The following is a 15,562-nucleotide window of genomic DNA, read 5'->3' on the forward strand; positions in this document are numbered from 1 at the left end:
ACAACACAGTAAAAAATATACATCATTAAATAGAAGTAAAAAAATATATATTTAAAAAAAAAAATCTAATAAATATAAAAATATACTGTATGTGGAATTAAATACTAACTATTCTATAAATATAAACTATTTGCCTATTGGTTGATTGGCATGTCAATCTCTCTGTGTCTCTGTATGTATGTGTGTGTATATATATATATATATATATCCTGCATAGTTCAGAGGCTCTGTTGTATTTTTCTCTACGGAGTCACCTTCCATCCAAAGATACAAAATCATTTGGTATTTTGATGAAGGTTGTGTAATATGTAGTTCCAAAATCTCTGTTTGTCGGCAATTGTTGTCCGCTTATTGATTCAAGTGTATCCTTTGGATCTTGGTGGTACATTGGTCAGTTGGAGAGAATAATCTAATCACAATATTGCATGTTTTGAACACTGTTTAGGTTTTCCACCACATGACAAATGGTTTTGTTGTCACTTTTGGCCCCTTTGTTTGGGCCCATGCTGACCCAACTACATTATAGGTCCGTAGGATGAATGAGTAAGTTGTGGCTAATTCAATAAAACACAGGCAGGTCATCTGTCTTTCCGGAACATTTCTCTTTTAGATATAACTGGCTCACATAAACACACATTCACATACACGCACTTAGGTGACAAACACGTTATCCTAATATTGTTAAACTGGGATGATTCACAGTGCGGACTGGCGAAGTGATGTATTGTTTGAGCAGCTATATTGTGTTTGTGTTGAACTTTTTCCTGCAAGGACCACATATAGAAAAATCGAAAGATGCAAGGGCCACTTTGAAATGAATTACATTTTGTTTATATATTAGTGTTTTTTGTGTGTGTGAAAAACTGCTATATGAGCAGCTTTCTACATGGCAAATCATTTACGTTTTTACAAGATGTTGGGGTGGTCAAGACCCTTCGACCCATGGGGAAATATTAGCCCCTGCATTGAACAGTAGCCAAATCTCATCTTTTGATGCAGAACCAAAACAGGACCAATCTGTTGTAAAATGGCCATTTTTTTTTAAAGCAGTTACTTGGAAATCATTGATGTGACAGTTTCATAATTTGGACCTTGAAACAGAGCAGATTTTTGCTCGTACAAATGAATTATCTTTATTCACCACAGAGTTATGAACAGAAATGTTTTTACTTGTTTAACTGTAAAAAGTTTGTTTGCATATTTAGAAAAGCTTTACAGGGTGGCGGCCGTGGCTCAGGGTGTAGAGACGGTTGTTGAGTAACCAGAAGGTCAGCTGTTCGATCCCTGCTCTCCCCAAGTCATGTATCGTTGTGTCCTTGGGCAAGGCACTTCACACACATTGCCTCCAGTGCTACTCACACCGGTGTATGGAAGGTGCGAATGTTTGCTGGTTGTCGGAGGGGCCGTAGGCGCACACTGGCAGCCATGCTTTCGTCAGCCTTCTCCAGGGCAGCTGTGGCTACTTAAGTAGCTTCCCATCACCACAGTCTGAATGTGTGACTGCATGAATAATGTATCCATTCCATTGTAAAGTGCTATATAAATCCGATGCCTTATTATTACAGTATATAAAACAAATGTATTAGTAGCAGATGTCACTCTTAGTATATGTTGTGGGCCGCTTAAAAATGGATGAATGCCTGTAAATGGTCCCGGGCCATAGTTTGGACACCACTGTGTCTAAACAGTCTTTATGGTCAAATAAGTTTTGAACATGTTCAAAATTTCAAGACAGGAAAGACCATTAAAAGGAACCCCAAGTTTGCTCTATATTATTTATTTAGTTGTTACTAATATAACTATGAGATACATTTTTCAAAAATCATTTCCAGTTTAATACAATTTGTAGAAACTTTATTTGGACGTACGCCGCCATTGTTATTTGTCATGACATAACTTCCTAGTAATACATTGTCATTATAATATTGTGAAAGTAACAATAGAGTAAAAGTTGTTTGCACATTCACTAACTCCCTCGCCAGATGCTTCATCATCATCTTACCGAATCTTTCAGCATGTGATATTTTTTATTTTGCATCACACAGGCTTTCATTTCAAATGCATTCACAGCACCTGAATGTTTTCAATCAAGCCCTGAAAAAACGAAAAGTTTTGAGTTAGCAATGTGCAAAAGAGAACAATGACTTTCAGAGCTAGCCACAGCTGAGTATCCAATATCAATGTGACTTTTCCTTGAGGTCAGTGGAAAAAGTTTAGAGGAAAGTTTATTTTTAAGGTGTATACTTTGAATTGTGTGGCTGTTATCCGTCTGTTATGCTCCTTGACTGATTTTTCATACATGGTTTGAACGAGCGTCCATGTTGGTGATCCTGCTCAACTGTGTAACCTTGGGCATGTTCCATCCCTGTGAGGACATCGACTGCAAATCTGACAGATGTAAAATCCTGCAGGTAAGACTTATTTTGTCTTTTCAATGTGTTTTATTTTATTCCGTTTATTTTTGAGTAAGTGATGTTATGTATTTTTTATCAACTTAGCCCTGGAACATAAAAATGAAAATTGTGTGTTCTCGGTTTTGCCCGAAGATGTCAAATTCTCAACTATCTGACATCTTAAAAGATTGGATCCTTCTATCTTAGGTGTTAATATTGCTTCACTGTTCAATATTTACAACCAAAAATATTCTGTGTGAATAAAGCCGACTATTCTGGAGTCATTTGAGTCCATGGACTGTGACGTGAACAAAATACAGCAAATCAAAGAAGTGCAAATACGTCCTACACAGTCATTTTTTGTATAAAAGTTGGTTCCCCATGTCGGCAAGAAGTATTAAGACTTTATGTGTGGCGATTGTCACAGATAAAAATGAAAACAATCCTTATGTGTGTACCAAGTCTTAACTCATTCACTTCCAGCTATTTCCACGGAAGCAACCCCCTTCGCTCCCGGCTGTTTTTACTGATTTTGCTAGGCTCACAGAATATTGTGTTCTATTGCTATACAAATGTGCAACCTACCAAAAGAACAATTAAAGTCTCTTCTTTCATCAGGTAAATAAGTATATTCTATTTGTTTCTGTTTTGCAGCAATTAGCATTAGACTATAGCTAAATTTCATCATTATTCACAAATCTATTTAAAACACTGGGGAAAAGAGCCTTTTTGCATAATGGCCCTGGTTGATCTCTTATACTCTGCTGCTACCCGCTACCATTGCTTTAAGTGTCCTCTTCAGGTCAGAGGCTGCATCAAAGCCTTCTGTATGCATAAAAAAACATAAAATAAAAACAACAGCAACGTATAAATACGTTTGTGGGACCATGGCAATATTTAAAATAGAAAGTTTTTGCAAATTTTTGGGAGCAAATGAGTTAAACATGTTTGTTGTTTGGTTTAAGACGAGCTTTTCTTCCGTCAAAGTCAGCAAAGGTTTATCGGATGTCTTGAAAATTATGAAGTGTTGCAGGACTTGCGGGCGAGTACATTTCAACTTTTGATCTGCTCGTCAAAAGGTCTGCATCAATATTTATGATCACAAAACCTTATATGTGAGATAAACACCAATGAAAGATGACCCACAGACTCCATTTTTGTCACATGGACTACAACGAGAGCCGATTAGGAAGCAACCAGAGACTCATGCAGTTGTCGATAACATGTCCCCAAGTCATCTGTCACAATAAAATTGTCAGGGAGAAGAATTTGATAGCGCACCGTAGTTACCAGATAAGCTTCTTCTACTTTTTTTCTTTGTACATCCAAGAATATGAAGATATTCTGTTGTGGTTATTATACGTTCGGTAGCTTATCAATACGCTAATAAACAATTTGCATCAAAGCGGTGTGTAAAGGATTGCGCCTAGCATACCATTTAAAATTATGGCAAAAAATATCAACCTTGGTTTCATCAGACGATTATCTCCCAAATGCATGAGGGAAAATGTAATTGCCAACTGATTAAAATCATTATTTACAGCACAAGAAGAGAAATGCATTAATCACTATTCTGATTTATTTACTCAGACAAAGAGATGCCGGTACCCTGTTTTAAAATGCACTTAGCATAGTGGTTGATAAAATTGTTCTGTATATCTGGCCCCTGCAAATGCTGTACTTCCATTTGCATTATGCGGATGGAAATAAACAAAAGCTTTGTGTGGAGGCGTTTCCATTAAGTTTTATCCTGCCTAGCTAATACTAATGGAAGCATTGTTCTGTTTTTTTTTTTCCTTTCATGGATTTATTTTATTCATTGGATGAAAGAGTCAAACAGAGATGCATGAACGCTGTGGAATAGATCAGCTTGTTATCTGGCGCTGTTCATCTTGTGCAGTGAGCTGATAATGCGCTTGCAAAGTGGTTTAAAATAGATAGATCAGAACAGCCCGCTTTTGTTCTTGTTCGTTGACTCAGCAAAATTGAACACTCTCATCCCACATTGCGATCTTAGTTTTAATATTAAAGTGAAATTATTTGGCAGAAAATACACTGATAGATAGGGAGAATGTAAAGAAATGTGTTTCGCTGCATTATAAAACAGGAAGAATATACTGTATGCATAGACTAGGGCTGTCACAAATAAATCTTTTTAGAATCCATTATTACTAAAGAAATAATACCCAGCTGTGACTGTCACATTAATCACGTCGCTTTACACTCCTACTCGATCGCTGCTTAGCCACAAAGCTGCGCTTGGGCGCAAACTATGCTAAGCTAATTTAGCTAGAGAAAAAGCTCGTACGAAAGTTTTACTAAGCACAACAATTTTGTGAAAGCTCATACCTTGTGGTCAGACGTACTGTGGCAAGGCTTTAGCCTGTTCAGTGCTAGCTTACCTAAAAATCACTGACGCGAGGCTGAACTTTGGGAGCCATGAAGCGGGCAGTCACCAAGTGTTATTTGCTAAATTAATACAAATAGTGTGTCGTCTACAAACACTTCGGAGTGTGTTCTCAGATAAAAATAATAATAATAAGAAAAAAAATCTTACATATACAGTACTTAAAAATATTTAATTTAGTTAAGAGCTGGGGTTTATTTATTTATTATTATTATTATTATTATTATTATTTTGATTTATTTATCAGTTTTATCTCTAATTGTGTTGCATTGTGTTTGAACCTATATCGCTTAGGGTACCACTTTTGAGAACACGCGAACAGTGTGACCTTTAATTTCAGCTGAGATAGATGAGTGAGATAAGCCAAAAGTAACAACATAATCTTAGCAACAGTAGTTTTCTACTTTTTTGCACAATTATGAAATGATGGTTTTTTTCTAATTCACATGCAATTGACTTTTATTTGTCTCAGTGTTACGCCGCTGCTGAGTCAAGTGCATAATTACCATTTTATAATGTTATTGCATTCTCTTTCAAACCTACTGCCACTGCTTAATTTGCCTCCTGTATCTTTTAAACACAGAACGGAACGAACCCTTCCCCAGTAAAAATGGTTTTCCCTTTTACAAAACTACATTCATCCCAGAAGAAAAAAGTGGATCTCATACAACATTCATTAGAAAAGCTTTTGGTGAGCAACCATTATTAAAAAAAAAACAAGACCGGTGTTGTAACGATTGCTCCCAATACACTAACCTCTTCTTTTAAACTGTCTGTGTATTTCTAAAATGTTCTTTAGTTATGTGAATGGGGCATCATATTAGACCTTCTGTAGCAGGGTTCAGCACCTAGTTTTCAAAGTGGTAGACCGTCACTAGATTGTATTTTACAACAATACTCAATTATCTTTACAATTTCATACTGTATGTACAGTGTAGAGCAGGGATGGGCGACAAATGATGGAGGGGGCCACAAGTTTTCATCAGTGCTAATTGGGGGCATAATCATAACCATGTGTCATTAAATAAATAAATACTTGCACACTTGCCAAATACATACACTTAATATATTAATTTTTTAGATTTTAATGGGCTCCCTTGCCAAAATAAATAAATAAATAGGACGGCACAAAACTGCTGAACAGCAAACCAACATTAACAGTGCAATAACTCATTTTGTGTATTCCCCCCCCCCCCCAAAAAAAAATAAATAAATAAATACAAAATAAATAACAATAACTCACACACAATTATAATATTGATATATAATATGTTTGCCATGCATGTCATTTCAAATCCACAAAAAAAAAGTCCCATTCACATCACGTAGCATGGGGCAGTACATATCTAGTGTTGAATGGTGATATTACTTAAAACTATAAAATAGAACCGCCAGATCAGGCTGGATAAGGAATAGCACAAATTCTAATGAAGTACATTGGAAAAAATATATATAATTTTTTTGCAAACCCAAAATATTCTGAAATGTTGATAAACCTCCATCATGCATTTCCATCAACAAAACAAAACAGAAAATAACATAAACAAATAAACAAATACCCTAACCATAAAAATAATATTGAAAAATTCAATTAGTTAGGCAACAGATCATTGCCAACAGCCTCTCAAAATATCTACACTCTCTTCTTGACAACTGCAACATGTGTTTATGCTTCAATCAAAAAATAAAAAATGAAAAATTCAGTACACTAGTGATGGGAAAATGAAGCTTCATAAAGCTTCACGAGGCACTTGCGATATATTTTTTTACTCTTCTAGATGGTGCTTTTTGTTTAAATATAAATGCATTGGAAATTGATTACATTTCCATGGCCTTTTTAAACCAAAAGTACCAACTCGAGAAGTGAAAAAAAATATCACGGATGTTTCATGGAGCTTCCACGAAACTTCATTTGTCCATCACGACGGTACATTATAGTATGTGGTGCCTCATAAGTTGATACAGGTCACAGTTTTTGCGTTGCAGTCTGATAGTAGATGTGGTGTGCAGCCACATTCTTTTGTGATGACAGTAAGCCACAGAAACACATGCGCTGTCATAATGCATTTCTTTTACACTGAAAATTACAACAGCAATAATAAAACTTCCATCAACATCTAAATGACAGTGTCAAAACTGTGCAATAATTTAAATTTGAATGGCAGACTTCATAAAACAGCTTGTTGAATTTGGATCTTTTCAGATTACATACCATAATGTTGTGACCAATTTTACAGACGTATCAAAAATGGTAGACAAGTCTCCCAGAAACCAAAATGACATTTTCAAGATGGGAGTTATCTTACATTGAACCCACTGTCTTTTCGCAATTGTTTCCTATTTTTAACACCTTTTTTTTGGTTTGATATTTAAGTGATGATTCATCTGGCTACATAAACTGAGAACAGCTGAAATTTCAAGAGGGAGCTTTTTTTTTTAAGGAAGTAAATTCCTGTTTATTTCCCCCAAAGAGTTGGCTAGTTGGGGTCGCACGAAGCCAACAGTAGCTCATTTTCTTTTTGCTCTCTTGCTGCAGGCCAGTTTTTGTGCACCATTTTTGCCATCACGTGCACTTTCTTCCCTCATCATGCAAAGCGACCTCGTAACCTCGCACCGACCTCCACATGACCTTGAAGACACACAATGCGTTCATGTACAGAATCACACCGTAATATTCGAACCATGTGCAAAGAGTTTTAGATCTGCTCCTCGAAGCTGGAGCAGCCCTGCACAGTAATAGCCTCTTTTATACACGCACACGCGCACACACTGCGCATTAAGTGCTCTCAGCATTAGCGACTCAGCACACTTGCAACTTAAAGGCTGCGTTCAAGAGGTGACAAGAGGGCGCGTAATGCTGGCACTCGTTTGACGCATTGATAACACGCAGTACAGCCTGCTGCCTGGTGGACACGTGTGTTTACACTTGCTCTCAGGCAATCCACACATGTGGGGTTAGTGTGTGGGGTTGGGGGTTAGAGGAGGGAGGGGGAAAGAAGCAATTTGTCCTACACATAACAACTCCCGTACTGTAAATGTAATCAGTACGTTATTATAAGAACGCATTTGAAAAGATTCCCATTCATGGAGAAATGCCAGGCGCTCCAAGATTAATCATACGCAGGCAAAATAGAGCAGATGACGCAGCGCAGAATGTACCAGAGTCCACTTTTTTGTCACTGGCAAAAACAGAAAAGTTGTTGATTTTAATTGAATAAACAAAACATCACTTTTATCCACACAAACCCTTTGAAAATTGGAGTTAATTTCAATATGCAAATTCATCAATAAATACATTTGCAATAAGAATGTCCACTTACTTTAATTGGAGCCTGGACTCATACACCAAATCCACGATCGTTGTTTACAGCCACCGAATCCATTGGAATTGGTTGCTAATTGTATTTTGGCCCAAAACATGTCATGGTCCAAAAAAAGAAAAGTAAATGATGTCCAATTTATAGTGCCTTATCAACACCATATGTTGCCCAAAGTGCTGTACAAAGCCTGATAGTGGAGAATGGACAAAATGTAACGGGTCCGAACTATGTATAGGCTATGTACATTGTGTCTTTGAGTGGTATACACAATGTCAGCTTGGAAAGGCTCCAGCTCCCTGCGACCCTGACCAGGATGACCAAATAGAAAATAGACGGATGGACAGATTTTCTTTTTTTCTTTTTTTTTTATCCTGGTAGCCAACAAAACAACAACATATTATCAGGGATGGAAACGGTAGCTTTCACCTTTGTGCTTGGCAATGGTAATGACAATGATATATTTAGCACCAAAGATCAAGGGGATGGAGACATAAAATTGTAAAAGTCAAGCAGACAGCTTTTGGATGTATTGTGTTGTACACGCCAGCTTTGTTGAACCAATGCCAGGGAGCACTGAATCCGTTCTGGTAGTTCATGGTGACCCAACACCTTTCCAGGACACTTTTCATTTTGTCACTTCACTTAATAGTTTGTCTCAGAGCCAAAGTTCGGGCTATTAAGCTTTCACAGTCGTTATTAACGGCAAGTGTCTGGTGAAATTTTGCAGGGCTGCTACGGTGCACAGGAAGTGAGGGGCGTTCCATATTTGGCAGCACTCACAGAAGTTTGTTTGGATCAAATATAGAAGGATGATCCTGTGATATCTGCTCAGACAAAACAAAACATTTTTTCAATGAGAAGTTCATCCATACATCCAAATTTGTAGACTGCTTGTCCAATTGATGTCCTGCTCAATGCCATAAGCTGGGATTTGAACCCCACTCTCCCACGTATTGGTCACCTGCACATCATCAAAGTTGTCAAAATCAATACACAGCAAATCGGTCACTGTTAAATTTCCAGTGTTTGATCAAATATGCAGTAAGCAGTGTTATTTTAACACGGTTAGGATAAAAAAGTTACACTCTCAGAGTAAATTTCTTTGAGTGTTGGAGTGGATTTGTGCTAAATTGACCACACCCTCATTTTTGGTGAATTTTTTTTTAATTTTCCAGTGCGCTGTTGACATTTCAATAGCGATTCATCCAGTTGTTGCCGTTGTAGTGGCGTGGCTCAGTGGTAGAGTGGCCGTTTCCTGACCCTGAGAGCGTGGGTTAGATCCCAGTCCAGTGTGACTATATGTCAAAGTATCCTTGAGCAAGATACTGAACCCCCAGTTGCTCCTGCTGCCGTGTCATCAGTCATCAAAATGTAAACCGCTTTAAGGGCCTTGTAAGGATGAAAAAACGCTATATAAATGAAGTACCATTTTGTACCTTTAAAAAATAAATAAAAAAAAATTAAAATGCACGGCATTTTCTTTTCTACTTGTAGTCCTTTGAGATTTTGCGATGTAAAGGGCATTGTAAATCAAATGTATTATTACTATTATTATCATTATTATTAATAAATTAGTGCGTTAATTTTGAGTTAATTTAAAGTTCCTTTAATGCCACTAACTTTTTTAACGTGCAATTAATGACCGCCCCTTACTTGGAAAGCCTGTACTGGGGGAATTCCAGTCGCAACGCAGCAGCCACTACCACATCAAATTTTAGCAGTAAGAAATATTATAATGATGCATATATTTGTGGAGACTGGGCTCAAGTTGTATTTAAAAAAAAAATAAGAATCTGCAGAATTTTACAAGTTACTTATTGTTAAAGATTAGATCTTAATATGAAAAGAAAAATGTACTTAGCTGTACCAATATCTTACAAATGCTATTATGCCATCTAGTGGCAGAAAAATGACCTCAACACAAGTCAATATCACAATTTTTTTTTTACAGTACAGTAGTAGTATGAAAGTACTGTATCAGTGACTAAAAGATGCAGCCATATTTCTATTATTTTAAAAAAAATCCACTTTTATGTTAACGAGTATGAAACTTAGAAATAAATATTTTATCGTACATTTTATTGTGCATTTAGAACAGATTAAATTTTGTGATTAATCATGAGTTAACTATTGAAGTCATGCAATTAATTACGATTACAAATTTTAACTGACACTAGTGCAATACACTCACAAGTGTTTAAACACCAGAGTTAAGTGAGAGTTTAACACTGGCACTAGTGTAGAGTAATTTCAACACTTTTCAGTATTTACCATTGTAGATTTTTAACACTATACAGTGTTGGAGTAACACTGGTTAAGTGTGAAAAAAGTAACACTTTGAAAAGTGTCAGATTTAGAATCATTGGTGTGAACACGTCTAAGCACTTTTCTAGTGTTGGATTTAACTCTCAGTGTTAATATAACTGGCGAGTTTGCTGTGTTGAGGTATAAATTATCAGACATGATAACACAAATAATCATGGAAATTATCACAATGAAGAGAAGTGAAATTCCCAACAAAAACACTCTTCCTCCTAGTGAGCTGTGCTGGTGTGAAATCATGAGTCATCCCTCAGCAGATGGACATCTCAAACCTGTCGTCTTGTCTTGTTCATTAAACAAAGCAGAAGCGTTGCTTTGCGCTAAATAACCCTGGTCGTCTCTATTTGACACGACACATGTTCTACCTGGTCTTGCATCTTCTGTTCATTTCTAATTGATTCCCTTTATCTGTCATGCACATTCGAAAGTACTCGTTACTTAAGGATGGCTGTGTGCATCAAGGCTGTTAAATAAAATAAGGGTTTACTACGAATTCTCACAGTATAGCATGATTAGTGATAGATACAAAGGGTTTACATTGTGGAGTTGTGAGGAAAAAACTGATGTCCCCAAATCAGGGTTATTGTAAAGCTAAAATTTGTTTGTAAACTTAAACAGTCAATTTACCAATTGTAGCTTGTGTTTCCCTCTATAACATCAGGAGGGAGGAAGTTGACCTTAATAGCAAGTGTGATGATGACTAGAAGTTGAAATTGCGAACCTGTGCCTTCTACTCCACAGCCAACTTCTAAGCAACAAGGGGGCAAGCTTTGTTCTAAATTTGATATATTTTTTTGTTTCACTGTTCATGTTTGGGGTGACTCATCTATCAGTGGGTGTCCTGTGCCTTGAACTGCTTCCAGAATTGTTCTCATTTTTGCATTCTCTGTCTTTCTTATGTCTATTCCATTTGTTTACTTTACTTGATTTACATTGATTTTTAGTTATTAAATGTCTTAAAAATTTTTTTTATCAGGGTCTTTCTTTATTTTGATATGATGAAGAACAGCAAGTTGTGAGTTTGACTTCAGGTTCAAGAAGCTAAATCAGAAAATACTTGAGGTTGGAGTCAAAATTGTTTTGTCGTCGCTTTTAAATAAATATAAAACATGTTATGTTCATTACTATGTGCCGCACTAACTCTTCTTACACAAAAATTGACCTGTCGTGTTTTTTTGTGTATTTCTCCGCAGGATTTTGATGACTTCATCTTTGCATTCTTTGCCATTGAGATGGTGATCAAAATGGTGGCTCTGGGGATTTTTGGCAAGAAATGTTACCTTGGAGATACGTGGAACCGTTTGGACTTTTTCATAGTGATAGCAGGGTAAGTCACATACAATCACAAGAAGCGGGATACACTTCACAATGGCAATCATCACACTCGCATTCACATGTAAAGGTACGGAGGGTGTCTTGATGCCACGTTAGCTGCATGAAAGAAACGTTTGCTTTAATGGGGCTGGTTTGAGGCATGCATACGTACATAAAAGTACGGTTTCCCTTACTACACTCTAAAAACATTTGGGTCAAAAATGGACCGATCCTCTACTTCCAGTTAAGAAATGGGTCTTTTAGTATAAAACAACTCATAAACATTGGTCAGGTTGTTTACTTGGGTCAACAAATTGGGTCATTTTGTATAAAACAACCCAGAAAGTTGGGTCAAATTGAACCTTAAAGTGGATCGGTCCATTTTTGGATCCATAATCATTTGCTTTTAAATTATAAGTCTGTCTCGTTGAAACTCAAACTCTGCCTAAGGGATCTTTTTAAGGTAATATTTTGTGTTCATGTTAGAAAGAAGACAATACTATATGTTCAAATATTTTCATAATATCCATTTTATTTACTTTAAAGTAAGATACGTCTAGGCCTTTTTATGGGTTTGAAAAAGGCACAAATAGCCAGGAATGACTTATATATTTTATACTTGTGTATTAGTTGCTTATATATTCAAGGATTTATTTGACTTTCTTTACTTTGTTTCACCTTTTTTTTTTTAAGTCTTCAAATATCAGCAACTTAATATGTGCACACCAGATCAATTAACAAATCTAACTTTATTGCCCTTAAAACTTCTCGAATCTCCAAATATTTGCCTTTAGTGGCAGTGCATACAATGATAAAAAAAGGAATGAACCCATCAACCGTGACCTCGCTTGTGAAGAGGAAAAGGGCGAACAGTCCATTATAGATAGAACATATGGACTAATAATGTAACCGAATGAGTCTCTGCGTGTGTGCTTCAACATGCGAGTGCGACATCAAACATCTTTGCACATCATCCTCTTTGGCGACATACTTCCTGCTGTGCTTCATTCTGCAGCAACTGTGGGAAAATGTCACACGCAATTTATGAAAAGGTTAGCAAGTAATAGTGTGTTTATCAGAGCTTGACAGTAAACATGTCACAGGAAATTAGCAGAATTCCCATTTCTGAGTCTATTCTTTGCCTGGAGTGGTTAGATTGTTTGTATAATAATGTGCTTTTTGCAGTGGAAAGACACATTTTCAAAGCGTTATTTGCAATGTGTTGAGCTGCTTCTTGGGAGAACAAAAAAATGAAGCTACAAGGAAGTCTAGGCACTTCACAACGAAATTGAGGCTAAATCTACTTGTTAATAGTGTGTTTTTATTTGTTTGTTTGCACATTGATTGGTGTAGCGGGGTCCCAATCGATGTCTGTAATAAACCAATGTCGGCGTGCAGTATCTTACCCATGGCGCGTCAATTTGGCTGAGCACTCGCTCCGCGATTAGACTCCACCTGGGGAGAGAAAGGAGCACTTGGGTGGGGGTGAAGTGGTTCTCGGAGGAAGGGCAATAGATTGGCAGAGAAAGGAATAGAAGCCGAAGCATCAGCTTCATTTTACTCCTTCAATATTTAATCTGGTCTGATGTGTGAGGAGAGACACCACCGCAGCTGAAAATAGTCACCCGGGCTGTCTGTTGGTTTTGCTGTAATTTAGACTCCCACTATAGCCATTAATCTTTCATAAAAGCAGTTTGAAGGCAGGTATCCTCTATACTTTCCCTCAGTGTAAACAATACAGAAGAACAATGCTTCGCATAAACGTGGACTCATGGATGATGTATTTGTTTCCCAGTGAAATGTGCAAGTGAAGAAATATTTAGTCTGTGCTGTATGAATCTCTAAATGCCCTGCAAATTGAGAGCTCCTTTTATGTAATTGGTAAGTTAGAGGTGCATGCCGTCTGGACATGGATACAGTAGTAAGATTCGATTTTCATTTAGGCTGATAATAAGCTGCAAAGACATTCTGAATATGCTGCAATTGCAGGCTATTGGTGAGAACAGACTACTAAAAGGCACATTTCTTTAAGGACACCAGGAATTGGGGTCCTCATGCATGCACTATTTTCTTACACAGATGTCAAAGTTGTTCATGTGAATCTAATATACAAATTAGTATTTTGTGTTGCCATTTTAATTCATTACAACCCCAAAACGTAAAAATATGTTTTTTCATACTTTGTCATTCACTCCCAAAAACGTATGTATACGTTTTTGTTTTGTTTTTTATGCTAGTGCATATAGAAGGCTTTGATGCAGCTTATGCCCTGAAGAGGCCGCTTAAAGCAATGGTAGTTATTACAAAAAACTGCAAAAAGTTGGCAGCAGAGTATGAGATCAGCCAGCAAGTGTTTTCAACAGGTTTGTGATTAATGATGAAATTTAGCATTATTCTAATGCTAATTGCTGCAAAACAGAAACAGATAGAAATGTACTTTGTCTAATCTTTCTTTTGGTAGGTTTCAGGTTTGTATAACAATATAAAACAATATTCTGTGGGCCTTACGAAATCAGTCAAAATGCAGTAAAACAGCCGGGAGCGAAGGGGGTTGTTTCAGTGAAAATGGCTGGGAGTAAAAGGCAACTAAATTAAAAAAAATAAAAAACGGGACATTACAATTTCTACAATTATGCTGAGAATTAAATATGCAATACATTTCACCAAATGCAATTGTTAGTCAATCTTTGTCAAAGGGGGCGAGGAGGGGGGCATGTGAGCGAAAGACGGCTGACAATTAACAACGCTAAACAATTCAATGCCGCTTACCTCTCACTGAGACATTGGAAATACACCGCAAGAAAGTTCACCTTGCGTTGTTTGGCGGGCGATTGGCGCCACTGACTAGTAGGCCTACATTTTGCATGATTCTTAGATGCAAAAGCAGGAAGTAGTTCTTGTTCCGTTTAATGACTGCTACCGATTAGATGTGGAGGCAAATGAGAACGCAAACATGAATTTCAAAGTAAATAGGAAGAAAAGTAACAGTTAAATTAACTTTTAATGCATTTATTGTATGAAAAACTATGACAATTCGGTGATTGACATACACATGGCAAACAATGTGACGCTAGGACGGGACGAGCGTAATATCGGGACAAAATGGTTTGAAAAAATATTTGCAAAATTTACCGGAACGCGGGACCTAAGGCTCAAAACAAAAGCAACAGTTCCTGGCCAATGAGGGACGGCTTGTCACCATTTATATCTATTTAATGGCCACATATTAGCATTTTTTTGTCCATGTTATACAGTATTTGTATTGTGGCCACAAATCTAAAAAACGAATTACATGTAATTTGTAGAACAATGTAGATATTAGTGGCTCTATTCAATGAAACACACAATTGAAAATTTCTTGACGTGATAAGGTGGTCCGTCTCAATTTTACTGTGCTTATAATTTCATTGTAGTACAGTAGTTTTACCTTTAGATAACATTTTACCTTTGAAAAGCTACACACAGCAGAGTGACCATATTTTGATTTCCAAAAAAGAGGACACTTGGCTCGACCTCTAGGTATTTAAATGATACACAAAAATTGACTCAACGTACAGTGTAACTATTTTAATGTATGCCTCCACTGTGTGGGTAGAAAATAAAACATAACTCTCTTGTTAAGTCTTGCTGAACAAACGAACACATATAATGGCATAATGTTCAAAATCAGGGTGCCCAATCTTATTTGCCCAAATATCTACTTTTCAGTATATATTATATGTTGGGGATCGAACCTATGCTCTACGTTTTGGTACCACGAGGCAGTTCCAGTGAGCTTAAATTCTTGTCCGTTTGACACTGCTCAG

At 36.8% G+C, this 15,562-nt stretch overlaps 1 protein-coding gene across 19 annotated transcripts in view; it reads left to right on the forward strand.

The window, feature by feature from the left end:
• The window catches only part of cacna1g (calcium channel, voltage-dependent, T type, alpha 1G subunit), a 205,111-nt gene that overhangs the window by 75,607 nt on the left and 113,942 nt on the right, over positions 1 to 15,562 (forward strand). For all 19 annotated transcript variants that reach the window (XM_086063911.1, XM_086063912.1, XM_086063907.1 and 16 more), the window contains exons 3-4: positions 2,299 to 2,411; positions 11,636 to 11,769. In XM_086063911.1, the coding sequence (XP_085920037.1) occupies positions 2,299 to 2,411; positions 11,636 to 11,769 (247 nt within the window). The remainder of the gene's footprint in view (positions 1 to 2,298; positions 2,412 to 11,635; positions 11,770 to 15,562) is intronic.

Source organism: Leptonotus elevatus, chromosome 20 (genome assembly GCF_054856555.1).
Source record: "Leptonotus elevatus isolate MCC_2025b chromosome 20, RoL_Lele_1.0, whole genome shotgun sequence".
Taxonomy (NCBI): domain Eukaryota; kingdom Metazoa; phylum Chordata; class Actinopteri; order Syngnathiformes; family Syngnathidae; genus Leptonotus; species Leptonotus elevatus.